The sequence below is a fragment of the Solea senegalensis genome, linkage group LG4 (assembly GCF_019176455.1).
Source record: "Solea senegalensis isolate Sse05_10M linkage group LG4, IFAPA_SoseM_1, whole genome shotgun sequence".
NCBI classification, from domain to species: domain Eukaryota; kingdom Metazoa; phylum Chordata; class Actinopteri; order Pleuronectiformes; family Soleidae; genus Solea; species Solea senegalensis.
In genome coordinates this window covers 5,841,853-5,859,151 of record NC_058024.1, presented here as the reverse complement: position 1 = coordinate 5,859,151, position 17,299 = coordinate 5,841,853, and the positions used below count along the sequence as shown (strand labels likewise).

Sequence of the window (17,299 nt, the reverse complement as noted above, 5' to 3'; positions counted from 1 at the left end):
TCGGTACGCGAATAGTTAAGCCAAACTAAATCCCATGACCGTCTGATAACACAGCAGTGTTCCCCGCTCTCTCTCTCTCTGTGTGTGTCTATCTCGCTCTCTCTTTCAGAGAAGGGTGGGGCTCGCTCGAACGCCTCTTTACAACAGCAACTTCTCTCGCTGTGACCAAAAACAGTGCAGCCATCTTGCACGGCTCAGCGGCAGCGAATTAACTCTCAATTCCGGATCGTTAGCCCGCTGCAAACCGCGATATTTCTCCGCCGACAGTTAGTCGGTGCGATTCTGAGTCGGAACATATAGTTGCATGGCGTAAAGACGCCGGCGGGAGCGTAAACTTTGACGGGAAACATTTTAGTCTCGGCGACGATGTTGTTCCATCTCATGCATCCCGTGGACTGACAGCTGAAGCCATTGGTACCGCCTTTTAGAATGCGCGACAGCCAATCACAGCTCGAGAAAGGCCCCCGCACGGAGACGGCCAACTGGTGTGCGCATGCGCATGGTTACTGGTAAGTACCTCACTTCTCATCATAAGCTCTCCGGACTGTGAAGATGGCGGTTCACCCAGGCCCGCCGGACGAGCCGTTTTTACACACAAACCTGAATAAAGCGGTAGTTTGTCATCTTGTCCAGGGCTGTAGAGTCACAACTGTCCGTCTTGTGTCACAACAACCACTGGGGTAGGCGCGAAACAGCCGGTAATTACACAGTGATAGTTCCGGGACTATTAGGGGTTTTGCGCGAGCTAATGTCCAGCTGGTTACTTGGTCAAGACGGTTGCTAAAAGCAGGTACGCTGTAAACTACTTATGTTGTTTTCCTTCTTTGTGTCTCGAAAAGAGTGTGTACACAAGAACAAGCAGTAGAAGTGTCAGAGTCCTGCTGCCTCCCCATCACATGCAAGGTTGTTTGTGTGTCTTCTGAACAAGTTGAAGCGCTGGGGGTCTCATCGTACATGATAACAAGGTTCCCATGGTTCAACCATGGACGCGTCGACAGCCAGCACGGACTCCGCCACTGGACTCGACCCTGGCAAAAAAGCACTTGTTGACGGCGGCGGTTCAGTTGCTCTCCCTCATCATCAGGGGAGAGTAGGCTCACACTCAGTGCAGACTTTCAATGGGAGCCAAACTATGATGAACTCTCACGATGCAGGAAGCGCTGCTGCCGCCTCTGCTGCTGTCCCTCACGGGGGGACAGTGACAAGCAACAGTGGTAGTCCTGCAGCTGTCGACAGTGGACCAGTGTCTGCTAATAAAGGGCTGCCCGGTGCGTCCAACAGTGTCATCCAGACGCCTCTCATGAACTCAGCTCAGTCTGTGAGCCAGACAGCAGCAGCACCAGCAACAGCCACTGTGACTCTGGTCAGGCCGCCAACTCTGAATGGGAACAATAATGTCATGGTTGCCCACACATCAGGACAGTCAGGTGTCGTAAACAACGGCCAGGCGTCCAACAGGTCGCACATTATCAAGGCAGAGCCGCCCACAACTATAATACAGTCAGCACCGCAGCCGGCTGCTGCAGTCAGCGCTCCCCGGAGTCCGGCGAATGTGGCTGCCGCCGGTCCGGGAGGTATCCGAGCTTTAACGCCTCAGATGTTGGCCCCGAGGCTGCCGCAGACGAACCCGGGTCAGTCCAGCATACACAACATCCAGCTGCCCCCCGGTGAGTGAAGGCATGGCATGTTCAAACTTATTTTTACTTGTTGATTGTTGCCGATTGTTTACTTTTTATTTGCTTTTTAAACTTGATATGGAATAATGAAATAAGTTGCTATACATATTCCAATTATAATTTACACACTTATTTATTTTTTTAATCTAAAAATATGTATATATGTATAGTATGTTTTTTAAATATATATATATATATATATATATATATATATATATACAGATATATATCAACTCAATTGCTCATAAAGATTAAGACAATTAATATTAGTATATTCAAAATTCACATTATAAATCAATTACTAAATTATCAACTATTTTGGGAAGGGTTTGAGTGTTTCAAAAACAATTATAATTAAAACAAGGTTTCTGATTTTTCAGGTTCTTGAATGTGAATATTTTCCTTGTATCTTTGGTCCATACAACAAATAAATAATTCAAACTGAACAATTTGGATTTGTGGACAACCCTAGTAATGACTCACCTTTTAGTCTTTAGAAAAACTTTATAAAGAATGTTGCAGTCCAAAAATAGAGTTTTGGAAGCACTTTTATAGGAAAAAAAATAAACATATTTTTTAATTTAATGAAATCATGGATATCTTATATTGACTTATCAATTGGGCATTTTTAATAATCAATAAAAAAAGGAATATCCAGCCAATTTCTCATTAACTTGATAAATTCACAAGTTGAGAGTTCAGTTTCTTCAGTACTTGTTTCATTTAGTTAATCTTAAATTTATCTGAAGGGAGAAGGACCATTTGTTTCTGTTCAATACATTTTGTTGTGTATCGTTTGTTATTATTTAAATTTAAGAAACTAAAGATTGAGAAGAATGTGATTAGCGTGAATTTTGAATAGATGATCAAAATTTTCAAACATTTAAAACACTGCGTCTGTTTGGTGTGATTTATGGCAAATACTTTCTGTGATTTACGATGCAAAGAGATCATGTTTACTCTCCACATTAGTTCAGCCGTGCACTGATGACACTGCCTCTATCAAATTACTTTCCAGCTGTCTAATGTATTTTTCTGACATGGTTCAGGGATGGTGCTTGTACGCAGTGAGAGCGGACAGCTGCTGATGATTCCTCAGCAGGCTCTGGCCCAAATGCAGACTCAGGCTCAGACACAGGGAGGCATGGCACCTCGGACCACTACGCCCACTAACGTGTCACCTGCTCAGGTAAGGTCACACAAGCCCCTTTCTCAGACTCAAACCCCCGGAAAATGTTCTGAGACTTAAGTCCAGACCTTCTCAAACGTTTGCAGTTATCACATGCGCACATTGTCTAGTAGGTGAGATATGTTCAAAACAGCAGTTGAATCCAGAGAATCCTGCCAAGGAGGTGACATCTGGCTTCAGTATGCAGATCAGGACACTCAACAGTTCACTTGCCGTGGTTTCTGCTGCTGTGTTCTCTTATGAACTGAGTTAGATATTAAACAGAAATCAAACTAGGGAGCTGCCCAGAGACTCTCCAGAGTGACATGTGCGGATGTTTGCGTTTACACACAAGGCCCCTCCAGACAATCTTCAAAGAATGTCTGGAGTTCAGTGAATCCAGCTACAGTCTGCCCAGGAAAGGTTTTTATCTCTGCAAGCTTAGGTGCCATGTGCAACATTATAGCCCATAGTCAGCTGGCTTTCCTGTCAATATAACAGGCTATAGTTTTATTACTCTTATTTTTTTCTTCATAAAAATTCTTAAATTCAGCTCCACATATGGCTGCCGACATAATCCCAGCGTTTAAGAGCCCCAAACATGTAAAACTGAAACTTAAGATTGATGATGATGATGATGATGCTGCTGATGTTTGAAAATCTCTATTAAAACTTACTTTAATTTTCACCTCGTTGCTGCTTTCTTAAGAGAAATCCTTGCTCATACTTCTTACCATTGTTTTTTACTTGTTATTAGCACTTTCTAAAATGGCAGAGGAGAAAACCAGCCTCCCGTTTACTCCTGTATTCACACGCCATTTGTATCTGTATGCTCACAGCAGATTATTTATGACTCGAGGCTGAAATGCTCATCTGAATGCAGATTTTTTTAAAAAAATGCTTTGCCACATTATATCGTGTTTGCTTTTGCCTTCTCTCACAGTCTCCTGGAAACATCAGCAGACAAGTGGCTCCCAGCACCATCCTCCGACAGAGCTGCCCGGCTCCAACGACACTCCCTGCAACCACCACTCTTCACAGACCTCCTATTCTTCAGGTAAATGTGTCTGCACATGGTAACATGTCACATTATTTTTATATCCTCGTGTTATCGCCTATCACCAAGCTCCATCTGAGTTACATAAAGTGTAAATGATTGAAATTAGGGGATGTAGGGGATAAGGAATGTCACAGTGTGGAAATGTTCTTACTTGTAGTAGTAGTTTTAACTGATCTACAGTTCGGCACTGTTCGGCTTGATTTCTGTCCACACGTCTCCGGAGCGCAGCCTCCTACTCCACAGACTACAGCGGCAGCAGTCTGTGATGCTGCTCGCGATCACAGGCGCTGTCCCTAAATACACCAGACTCCTCCTAAAGATAGAGATTTCCCTGGTGGTTGTTGGAGATTAACCCACGTTTTTAGCATTATTAAGTAGTTTTAAGTGATGTACAGTTCGGCACTGTTTGGCTTGTGTGTGGGACGTCTCTTCCTGTGACGGCACTCTGACCAGTCACAGGCTATTGGAACCTCGCTGGAGCAGGTACTAAACCAGGTACTATGCTAGTGGAAACTTAAACCGTGACGTGGCGTGGCGAGGCAAGTAGAGCCGGTGGAAATACGCCATTAGAGGTAGACTTATAGATAGACTTATCAAGACTGTCTCATTAAGGGCACCAGACTCTCTCTGAGAAGTTAAAATCTGCCTGTTAAAAAACTGTTAAAAAATGCCTTTCGTCTTGTAAGACTTCTTTAACTAATGATAACTAGTCCTCTATAAAACTGCAGGTTTTTATTTGAATGTCAGTGCCTCTGCGGGTTTCGTGTTCATGAGGAATTAAATAGATGATGGAGCTGGTGTAATAACACCAGCACAAGTACAACATGGAAAGGTTGTCATTCCATCGCAGGGCAGACTTCCAGAGACAAACAACTCTCACACACACACACACACACACACACACCTACAGGCAATTTAGAAGCTTTAATTATTCCAACCTCATCTGAATGTTTATAGACTGTGGGAGGAAGCTACAGTAACTCGAGAACAGACACGCAGACACGAAACGGCACAGCATGAATCATAAATGTCAGTCAAAATGTCTCCATTTAGATGTATAAAATTCAATTATTTCCCCCAATAAAATGAACACAAACATTTTCTACAAAATTGGGAGCAGAGCATTCAGCCGCTTGCTCCCCAGCTCTGGAATTCCCTCCCTCCTGACCTCCGAAACAGACTCCCTCCCACATTTAAAATCAAAACTAAAAAAATCACCTTTTCAGAAAATTATACTCTCACTGACCACACAGCACTGTTCAATTTTATTGTCTTTTATTATTATATTTTAATGTATTTTATTCTATTTTTACGTTGCTCATGTGTGTCAGGTGACCTTGAGTGTCGGCAAGGTGCTAACAAATAAAATGTATTACAAAATGTGCTACTTGTTGCACAGTGTGAATGAATGCCTATCTTAAACCTTGTTTCCTGAATTTGCCACAGTCAAACTGTTCTAATTTATGTATATTTTTATCAATGCTATCAGCCCGAGAGCTCAGGATAAGCTATACTCACAAAATGATCCAATATATTAAATACTGAATGAATAAAAAAGCGATATCATTGTGGCTTTCAATAAAATGTCTAGCAATAACAAGGTGGGATAGCTTATTGCCCCATGGTAATGCGTCCAGCAAGCTTGGTGTGAAAAAATGATTGAATGAGTTTTTCATTTTTTATTAAAGTAGGCTTAATGTTTCAAAACCTCAGACCTCAGTTTGCCAGTTGTACCACTCCACCACGTACTTCTTGCTAGCAGCTGAAATCTTCTTTTGAGAAAGAAAACTGTAGATCGGTGGTGGAGAACCACCCCGATCCTTATAGGGAACTAAACATTTGTTTAATATAGCTGAGCAACTTTGAAACTACTATATAACCACATTCTCTATTACTGACTTCCCCAAACATTTCAGCAATTTACACAGCATGCAATTGTGATACCTCTGTATTGACTTTAACATCTACATGTATCTGTTCCCAGAGCTCAGTTGGGGCTCCAGTACCAGGAATAACACCCAGGACCGCCAGCCAAACAGCTGGGACCACGGTCACCTCGGTAACAGTGAGCAAAGTGAGTCATGCATGATTCAAGAGACACACATGTACTGTAAAGCCTGACTTGTTCTCCTTTGCATGGCATTTATAAATGTTTCATCTTTAAGTCGCTTTTTCGTTTTTTTCTCCACGCATATACTTATATTATTATATTTTATGACACCACCATAAACATCCATCCACTGTCTACCACTTTATCCTCACTGTTTTAATCAAAACTCATCACCGATGCTCCCCCCCTCCCCTCTCCTGGCCATTTGTTTTCAATGGATCCGATGAACACAAGCCATGGAGCCATGTCCATGTCGTTCTTTTGTATGCTTCTGTGCCATTTGAAAAAAAAGTGTTGCGGCCCCCTCACACGGTCAGACAGTCGTTTCTGCTTCCTCCGACAATGGTTTTTTGTCTGCTTCTTTTTCGCCAGCTCTGCCATGATGAACGTCTAAAATAATGCTATCGCTGCCTTGATCTAATAGCCAGTACCTGGCTAGGGGGTGTGTGTGTAGTGCTTAGTGAATTGGGACCACATTTGGCGTGTGAGTAGAAAGCCTCCACTGCTGAACGTTTTGCTTCATTTCATTTCATTCAGACAGTACACATGATTACAGCAGTAACAATGAGTGAACCATGCTCGTTTTTTTGGCATTAGAGCTCTTGCTCTCACTGCAATACAAACAGCAAAAATGATCCTTTACCACAGTTTCAACGTTGTAATCTTTCGTACATGTCACAAATACAACACTTCCTGTTTCTATTTTAAAGTAATCAAGCTTGGACTTAACCAACTACATGAAGTTCTGAACCTTGGCCTGAGGAAATATTCTCTATCTGGTCCTCTCCCAGCACAGATATAGATACAAATAAACAAGATGATAGTACTGATCAGGATGACACAATGTAACTGGAGGTGGGTGGTTACACAGACATGATTTAAAACTGTCACTGGAGAGAAAATTGAAAATGTGGAGCAACTAGTTAAGTTTATGCAACTTGCATACAATTAAGACCTTATATAATATGAGATGTTTTGTGTTTCTGACAGGAGACAATGGAGAATGTAAAGAAATGTAAGAACTTCCTGGCAACATTGATAAAGCTGGCTTCCAGTGGGAAGCAGACAACAGAGACTGCGGCCATTGTGAGAGAGCTGGTCAAGGAGCTGCTGGTGAGTGAGCTCGATGCATATGAAAGACACAGAGACGGGAAAAGTCCTTCCACAAAGAGACACATCATTTGTAGTTGTGTAGCCTGCGCGTATGACAGCTCTCAGCCAAATGTGTTTTTGTGTTGTTCTAGGAGGGCAAAGTGGAAGCTGAGGAATTCACCAGCAGATTGTACAAAGAGCTTAATTCTTCACCCCAACCATACCTTGTGCCTTTCCTTAAGGTGAGAAAACTTATGTTCAGCTCTCAGTAGCTGTACATTTTTATTTTTGACATTTGTTGATAGTGCTTCAAGTTAAAATGCACAAAATTAAATTAAAGAATAAAAACCCTAAAACATGAGCAAGACCTGACATAGAAAAAAAATAAAAACTAGAGTCAAATCTGGAAATGCAAAATGGTGACTGATAAAAGTACATTTAGTTTAGTTAAGTGGACTTCCAGTGTCTTGGAACTCTTACTTCGATCTCCACGGATCGACATAATTGTTGTTGTTGTTCGAGTCGCGCTGTGAGTGACAGACACTTTGAAACGTTTAGAATCGCATTCGAAATGACCTCTGTATGTGGTTCGAATCATCTTTGGAAAAATTGGATTCCACATGTATTTTAGCTGTCCAGACATAAAATCAAGCTAGATCTGGATATGCTTAAAAGTCCGATTTGGGCTACAGTCTGAAGAAGGCCTAACCTTTCCTCTGAGAATCTGAAACAGTTTACAGGCTTGTACGAACAGGGTTGTATGTGGATATAAGATCCTCAATTTACTGAGGATCTAGGTAGTTTAGTGCTTTTTAAGGAAATAAAAGAACCTTGAACTTAATTCTGGAACAATGGAATTGTGGAATCCAGGGTAAAAAGGCTTAAACCTTGTGTTCTATCCTGTTTACTCTGGTTAAAATTCTGTACTCTTTGTCCACCCTCATCTCTAGAGAAGCCTCCCAGCTTTGCGGCAGCTCACTCCAGACTCGGCAGCTTTCATCCAGCAGAGTCAACACCCCCAGCCGACCCAAACCCCGGTGTCCTCCACCTCACCGACCCTCACACCGACCACAGTAGTCCTAGGCAGCCCTACCCCTCGTCTCACTGCCCCAATTAACAGACCGCCGCTCCATCCAGGCATCAGCAGGCCAGGACAGACCCCCTCATTGGTAAACCACAAATTTGATTTGCATCAAATCACAACATACATTATCTCAAGGAACTTGACGTCAGAGGAGAGGGGGGAAAAAACTGTCTCAAACATGTGCATCCATCTAATCTGCTTTGGCCGGTTAGGGTGAAAGGAAAAAAATGCCACTGATTTAAATTTTAATCTTAAAATATGACAATACTGCTACTAATAATGGTAAAAACCTTGCAACTGGATCTGGATCCTGTAGCCCTGAAGCCACAAGTACCTGCAGAATGAGGACAGAGAGGTTATTAATAATTAGAATTATAAAAATAATCCTTTGCCTTTCAATAGGGTTCTACGCACCTTGTGCCTGAACACTAATAATAAAAATAACAGCAGAATCAGACCTGGATCTGGATCTCGCAGCCCTGCAGCCACAGGTACCTGCAGACTGAGGACACCTGTCATAGTCATCTCCATACAAAAACATTGAGGGAGTGAGAAAGTGAGTGCTCAGTACTCCACAGTTCCCCCCAGCAGTCTAGGCCTATAGCAGCATAACTAAGGGATAGTTCTGGTTCCCCTGAGCCAGCCCTAACTATATAAGTTGCACAATTAAACATCAGGTATACAAATCACCATAATAATAAGAACATCATTATTTGACACCTTCTCAGGTTCTCCAGCCTCAGCAGCAGAGAGCAATGCTGAGACCTCAGGCAACTTTACCGTCAACCCCCATGGTGACTCTCAGGAATCAGGCCCCTGGCCGCATCATGACGGGGCAGCAGCAAGTCCAGCTTAAAGAGCTGCAACCAGGTTAATGTGAATATAAAAGTACCCCCTTTCTGTGCTTGTGGATGTCTTTGCAGTATTTATTATGGTATGTGCGTCTCTTACAGTTCCTGTGAGGCCAGACGTGCCATCTGTCTCGACACAAGCCGCTGCTGCAGCCTTGACTCAAGCTAACAAGAACAAGCTGAAAGAGGCTGGTGGCACTTTCAAGTAAGAACTAAAAAGGATACAGTTCAAAGTCAGTTTCATGTCAATTTAAATTCATATATTGTTTATCACATCAAACTGGAAAGTGTAAATAAATTCTCCAATTTTCTTGCACACCTTTTTCTTTATTATGGATGCTTATAAACCTCCAAAACATTCCATAATGGGTAGAAAGTGTTCCCTTTTTCCTTCCTTTTTACATTTATGATTATGGAGTTATTAGTTTAGTCATTATTACCACATATTTCTGAGAGACTTATGCTTCAGGCTATAGTGTGTTCAAAGTCTGTGTGCCTGCATACATGTACTCTTTAAAAGAGCAATAAGACCTTATTCTCTCCTTTTTTCAATCGGACATGCATTAAGACTATCGTTTATTGACTTGGCTGCTTTCCTCCTCCTTAATTCACAGAGATGACGATGATATCAATGACGTGGCCTCCATGGCAGGAGTGAACCTGTCAGAGGAGAGTGCCAATATTCTAGCAACCAATTCTGGACTAGTGGGAGTGGTAACACATTCCTGTAAGGATGAGGCTTTCATATCCTGTGCCCTGCTGCAAAGGAGAATGCTGAATATAGGTGAGGTTATATTGATTGATTTTATGCTTTAGTGATCATTTTTTATTTATTTATTTCAGTCAAATATTCGGCCTTTACCAAAAACACCAAGACATATAGCTGTGTCCTTTTGCAGCAAGGAAGTATGGTGTGACTGACCTGGGTGTGGACGTGGTGAATTACGTCTCCCATGCTACTCAGCAGCGACTCCAGAACCTGCTAGAAAAAGTTTCCCAAGTGGCCCAGCAGAAAAATATCCACTTTAAGGTTTGTTCATAGCTACACTACACTGTTTTAGAGTTGACAATAACCAGATCATTAATGCCATGTTGCAAAACCTGCATCTTTTCAGTTATACGAGGACCTCATGATTAAAAATCATCTTATATAAGCTTCCTGTTATTCACTCTATTATGTTCACAAAGAATATGTATCCTTGGTAACATGCCTTTGTAATATTACACAATGTTCAAAAACTCTGTCTTTGAAACAACTACTGTTTTTGTAATATTACTTCATCTGGATGAATGTGAACATCTGGAAAAGCTCATGGGTATTTACTAAATGAATTACAAATAAACCATTAAGCATGCATTTCAAATTACTGCAAGAATCATTGAATGCGAATTTCAATCATTTTAGGAAAATTGTGACATGAAATTTAACAATAGTCACACTATGACACTAAAATCATCATATCCTGGTTTTAAACGCTGTCCCATTGATAATCATGATATCTATTCATACAATAAATATTATAAATTAACTATTGTGTATTGATAAAAAAGAAATACATGGAATAGACTAAAGTATACTTAAAAAGTCCCTTAATGACACTTCTTAAATTATTTGTGTTACAGCAGAATTTGACCATGCAATTACTTTCAAATAATACAGATCATTAACAGTAGTGTATTTACAGTGTATTGTCGCTCTCCTTTGGGAAGCACAAACTCTCAAAATAAAATTTGAATGAGCTTTATACCCTGATATATCTTGTATAAAAATATTGAATTTTTTTTTATAACCCATATTGCCTACATATATATGTAAGCCTTGACAGAAATATTGATTTCATTTATATTGTCATATACTGTATATCGATATTGCAGTAATGTTTCTACCATTCTCTCCTGGCAGGAGGACGACAACCACGATCAGAGCAGTGACGTTCGGGCTCAGCTCAAGTTCTTCGAGCAGCTCGACCAGTTAGAGAAACAGCGGAAGGAGGAGCAGGAGAGAGAGATTCTCCTGAAGGCAGCTAAGGTACAGTATCACAAACATCTGATAGATCATTAGAGCATTGTTGGAGTGACACAGATTTCCTGTTGTTAAAAATGATGAAGCAGTTTCAATACCTGGCCTTAAACAGTACTATTATTTTCCTCACAAATATATGCCTTTAGCTCAAGCGTCTCAATTATTTATCAGTTATTTATTTAAAGAAAAAAGAAAGAAAGAGATGAAATCAAGGCCATTGTACCTATAATAGCCACTGTGAAGTGAATGCTGGTTTGTTTAGCCCACATTTTGTGCTTTTCTTTTTTCCCCAGTACATATTCATGTACAATATATAATATTTTCCAAGAAAATTTGATGTATGGTTACCTGCCTTTCACTCCTGGCCTTGCACTTAGGTTCCTTGTTAACAAATGTAACTAAAACTGCTTTTAACAAATGTACAGTGTAATATATGAGGGAACAGGATTTGAATAAATCATGTGGTCATCATAAAACATGGTGGATATGTGTTTATTTAATATTATAAAGTCTGATTACAGTGTGTGTGAGTGTGGATGAAGACTTAACATGCTTGGGTCTTCACGCGTTAATTTATTCTGTGTTTGGTCCTGCAGTCTCGAGCTCGGCAGGAGGACCCAGAGCAGCTTCGTCTGAAACAGAAAGCAAAAGAGGTAAGCTGAGTTGTGAGTAGACAGTCTGCCTGCCTGTCATTGCTGCTGTATGTTTATGCTCCATATGCTTCACTTCCTTGTTTCCATGTGCTCGTTGTCCAGATGCAGCAGCAGGAGCTGGCTCAGATGAGACAGAGGGAGGCCAACCTGACAGCGCTGGCAGCCATCGGCCCTAGGAAGAAGAGGAGAATTTTGGACTCTCCATCCTCTTCTGCAGCTGAGGTAAAGATAATGACACAGTGTTGTAAATCCTGAGACAACCATCGAGTATAGAGCTCTGGTTACTGTTGTTTAGTTCATGCAGCACAGAACTAAAACAACTCCATTTTGGCAGGAAGTCAAGCTGTGCACATAGATGTGCACACCTGGCAGCATATACTCCACCAGGCAATACAGTACATAAGAAAACCTGTCTCTTTGAGGGCTGGATTTAGAGCTGCAACTAACTTTTTTTTATAATGGATTAATTTGTAGATTATTTTCAGGATTAATTGAGTAATCGCTTGGTCCGTAAAATGTCAGAAAACATTAAAAAAAACGTTGATCAGTGTTTGTAAATGTATGATGTTCTCAAATGTCTTGTTTGGTCCACAAACCAAAATGATTCACTTTTAATGATTTATTTGTAATATAACATTTAACATTTAAGAAGCTGAAACAATCAGAAATCTTGTCTTAATAATGAAAAAAGCTTCAAACCGATTAATTGATTATCAAAATAGTTGACGATTATTTTAGTAATGGATTAAGAATCGATTAATCGAGTAATTGTTTCAGCTCTTGCTGTATCCGTAAGATAATGGATAGTTGTTGTGCCCAGGGACACCAAGACAGTCAGGCACAAGCAAACAGGAGATCATTTTACCAAATCACCAAACATCCCAAAGAGAAGCATATCCGATCGAGCTTGATTGTATGTCAGTCTGAACTCTGGACAGCTAAAAAAACACATGAGATCCGATTTTTCCAAAGATGATTCAAACTACACAAAGGGGTGGTTTCAAATGAGATTCTAAACACATTCTTTACAGATCCTCTCAGTCAACTTCTTGGTCCCTCAGATAGGATTTCAAAGTGTCTTCTTTGTCACTCACAGCGTGACTCTACAACAATGACGTCGATCCGTAGAGAGACAGTTTGTGCCGTGGCTCCACAAAACCATTTGGGACAGAAACCAGGCACAGATTTCTGTTGAGACTACTTGTTTTTGCTGGGCGTGGCCTGTAACTATAGCAATCCATGTGAAAGACTAGACTAGACTATGTCACTATGGACACATGCAGATCTGATCACTTGCAATATAATATAATGTGAACAGTTTGTCAGGAAGATCAGATTGTTAAGATGAGAGAAAGTTTGAAGATGTCAAGTCACTGTAGGTGGGCATACATCATATAATAACTCTGTCAGGATCTACAAAGTATTGCTTGATCTCTATGGATTTTAAAGTGCGTCATGAATTATCACAGCGTGCAAAATGGCGCTGTCACCATTCATTTGTGCAGAAGCTTTTCATGCCAGTAATTAGGTATTAGGTAAAAAACTGAGCCACATAACATTTGCTTTTTAGGTTCCTATCAGAGGCTGAAAGTAATTAAGTGCATTTAGTAAATTTTTTTGTACAGTTTTTAAAGTAGGTTCTTAATTACGAAGCTTAATTACTTCCTAAAAAATAATTTTAAAAAACCAAGCTTGAGTGAATTTTTAATGACCCGTAACTGCTCCTTCCATCAGTTGGATTTTATTGTACTGAAAACATTTGCATATTGTACTTTAAGTACTTTATTTATGATGATAAACTAATATTAAACTATTTTAAACCCAGTCCACAACATTTATCGTGACAAAAGCAAATGTAATGTAATGCCTATTTTACAGCCATTTCTGCAGTGCCTAATATTATTTCAAATCGGTAAATCCAAGATACATGTTTGATAAATGATTTGCAACCTAATTTTAGGTCCATAAGCTCTTGGTCAGTGTGAAAATTGCAGTTCTGCACCCCAGTCTTTGGGAATGGCTGCTGTAGAGAGCACTTTACTCAACCTGATTAGCTTCAGATGAAGTCGGACTTGAGAGCCTAAAAGTAAAAGTGGAAGCAGTTACATCACAAGGTTACATGTAAAAATCTATATTTTGTAATATAATCCACTGCTCATAGTAGACGCGAGAACACCGACAGCTCACGCGGCCGTGACAGACGCCTGTCATCAGTCATCTGTAATGAGGCTTTTTATTAGTGCAGGCAGAGCACTGGGCTCTGGTAAACTGTCACATGACTAATGAGTTATCACTGATCAAATTTAAACAAGTCACATCCAATCACTATGAGACGGCAGTCTTTATAATGCGACATCTTATCATCATGTTGTCTGCACACATCACTGGTACTGGTCAGACAGCTTTCTTTTCACCATGTGTTTGGGTTCTGCTCCATTAACACTCTGTCTGGAGGCTTCGTTCACACGATCTCTGAAAATGTTCAAGTAAAATTCATCCATTATTACTTAACTATTACTCATCTGGAGGATGAAGCGGTAGAAGATGGATGGATATTATGTTAGGCGAGGAAGTGAGCACACATGACACCGATCATGAAGTCTCTGCCTTTGAGCTTCACAGTCGATTTACGGTCCCTTTTTCTGGCTTTTAAAGCTCTTAATGGTCTTGGGCCCTCCCATTTATCCATTTCCTTTTACCCTATAAACCTTCTAGAACCCTCAGGTCTTCTGGTTCTGGTGTTTTAATCATTCCAAGAGTAAGAAATTAACACTCACAGTGCTTTTAGCAGCTTTTTTGTGGAACAGCCTCCTTGACGACCATCAGAGGGCAGCACAGAGCGATCATATTTTTAAAAGTAAACTCAGGACCTACCTGTGTAGTCCGGCTTTCAATCAAAGTTCTCTTTATTAATGACAATATTGATTACTTATTTTATATTCTCATATTTGTCTTTTTATTTTCCTAGCATTTTTTTAAATTTAATTCGATGTTCTCTGTTACTGTAGATCAGGGGTGTCAAATGTAGGGCCTGTGGGCCAGAACTGGCCCGCCAGAGGATCCAATCCGGCCCACATGATGAATTTGTTCAAATCTTTATGTGAAATACTATATTTTTCACTTCCAGATACCTGTGACTAAATGTTTGTGCCTTTATAGATCCAGTGTGATGTGGAAACTTGGGGTGCAACCAACGTTTATTTTCATAATGGATTAATTTGTCGATTATTTTCTCGATTCATCGAGTAATCCATCGTTTGGTCCAGTGTTCCTTAAACCTGGAAAGGACGATGTTCTCAAATGTCTCGTCTCTTGCCCAAAAACCCAAAAATGAGAATGATTTCTTCATTATATGGAGCAAAGAAACATTTAAGAAGATCAGAAAACTTGCTTTAATTCCATAAAAACACTCAGACCGATTAATCGATTATCAAAATAGTTGACGATTCATTTCAGCCCGAGTGTGAACGGTAAATTTAGGCATAATATTGTTGAAGTTGCACTTGTTTTTCTCAAGAAATGTCACATTTTGTAAAAAGATACTTCACTAAATGTAAAACATAGATTATTATGCTATTATTTTACTGGTCCGGCCCACTTGAGATCAAATTGTGCTGTTTGTGGCCTCTGAACTAAAATGAGTTTGACACCCCTGCTCTAGGTTTTGACTGTTTTTGAAGATAATTATTAGTTACAGCCCTATAATAGATGGTGCTCTAAACTTGTGTTTCAGATGTTGCCCGGCTACAACCTCATTTAAATGAATGGGCAATTATCCCGCTTTTGCAGAGCTTGATGGCGACATCTAAAACATGCAGGGCAGGGGTCCCTGAGGGCCAGGATTGGGAAACACTGCTCTAAACAATGCACACACTAATCCACTCGACTGTTCATTCGTATTTGAATGTGTAAAATATAAAACATAATGGATATAAACGGTTCCTTTTTTCATTCTATTTCAATCCCCATCCCATCTCTCTCACCCTGCAGGGATCGGGAACAGGTCCCCCTTTGTCCGGCGGAGCCGCTTCATCGGGCTCCAGACCCACACGGCAGCGCATCACTCGCGTCAATCTCAGGGACCTGCTCTTCTGTTTGGAGAACGAGAGATTTACCAGCCGCTCTCATTTCCTCTACAAGGGCTTTCTCAAATAGGCTTGATGTCAGAGAGGGGAGAAGAAGGAGGAGGAGGAGGAGAGGTGAGAGGTAGAAAATGAAGAGTGTGGAGTGAGAGAGACTTACCGCTCCCACCGAAGAGAGAGTGTAAGAGACTCTTATATATGAAGAGGACAAGAGCCGTGGCAGCAGCAACTTGGCACATTTTCAGATATTCCTGGCTACATCTGATGGCCTCTCTACCTCCCTCCTCAAATAATTGCCTATTTTCTTTCAGAGCAGTCGTGAACTGATGCCCCCTTTATTTACCCTGTACAAAAAAAAAAGAAAAAGAATCATATTAAGGGTTTTTTTGTATGAACAAATGACTTGTAGAAATATGCACTGCAACACAGTACAGTTTATTTTCAGATTTTTGTATGTGCAGTAGACTGTAAAGCGATGAAAATCATGTTTTCTTAGACCGCCAACTAATTTTTATTAATGATTTAATTGTCAGATGAATTAGTTTGAGCTCCAAACTGTATAACCTACTGAGTTGCCTTCCTAACTATAATGAAGCCATATAGCCTACCTGAAACAAAGTAACCCTGCTGTATCTCATCAGGCTCTCCCTGTCCTCTCCAGTACTTTCTTTAGAGATATTTATTTGCTAAAAACTCAAGCTTAAATTAATGTTTAGCTATTTATTGAAATCACCTCAGATGTTTTTATGTAGCTTAAATTCAAGAACACATTTTGTGAAGTGAATAGACTTCAGTGGTGCGTGAAAAGAGGTGTGATCTGTTTTTGTTTTTTAATCATGCTTTTAAGAATCGTTTAACGTGTTTATTTCTCAAACTTCAACAGGTTGTTGTTTTTCAACCTGTCCTGCTAAACCAAACATGCATCTACCTGAGACTGATTTGTATTTTTGTAGCTGCCCTCCAACGCACATTTTTACTCTTTTAATAGTGGCTGACATCATCATCATCATCATCATCCTCCAATCATTTCCTTACCTGCTTCTATTTTTCTGTGCTACCGGGTGACCCCTTTAGGTTTTTAGCACCTATTAAGAAACTTAAGAAACTGGAGTTTCTTCCTGTACATTTGTAAATGTTACACCTAAAGTTTTACACACGGTTTTGTATAGAGTTGAAAATTTACCCACACAGCGCTAAGAAAACAAAACATTTTCTCTATTGAAAGTTTGAATAAATAATGATTTTACAGTACACTTGTGGAGTTTTCATTGGACCATAAGAATGTGTTTTGATCTTGCACTAGGGGGCAGCATTGCATTATTAGTGAAAGGATGTGCGTCTCACGTGGTGATAAGTGTTCGTACACTTGATCTACCTGTTCACTGATTAATCCACGTCATCTAACATCTGCAGAGCCTCATGTGGTACAGTACAGAGTCTCCCCTGGGTCCTACAGGCTTCTATTGAGGCATCTACTCCCATGAGCACACCACCCACAAT

General features: G+C 40.4%; 1 protein-coding gene across 2 annotated transcripts; it reads left to right on the top strand.

Annotated features, from left to right (window-relative positions):
- The first annotated feature begins 159 nt into the window (after positions 1–159).
- On the top strand, positions 160–17,045 carry LOC122768467 (transcription initiation factor TFIID subunit 4-like). 2 transcript variants are annotated; one of them, XM_044024506.1, is made up of 16 exons: positions 160–509; positions 929–1,667; positions 2,726–2,865; positions 3,788–3,901; positions 5,889–5,978; positions 7,005–7,127; positions 7,259–7,348; positions 8,057–8,275; positions 8,919–9,060; positions 9,144–9,246; positions 9,656–9,825; positions 9,941–10,071; positions 10,945–11,070; positions 11,661–11,717; positions 11,820–11,939; positions 15,708–17,045. In XM_044024506.1, the coding sequence occupies exons 2-16, from the start codon at positions 983–985 to the stop codon at positions 15,870–15,872; spliced, it is 2,475 nt and encodes an 824-aa protein (XP_043880441.1). In that variant the 5' UTR covers positions 160–509; positions 929–982; the 3' UTR covers positions 15,873–17,045. The 2 variants fall into 2 exon arrangements, with proteins under 2 accessions (XP_043880441.1, XP_043880440.1); XM_044024505.1 differs by having other exon boundaries at positions 840–1,667.
- Positions 17,046–17,299: the final 254 nt, after the last annotated feature.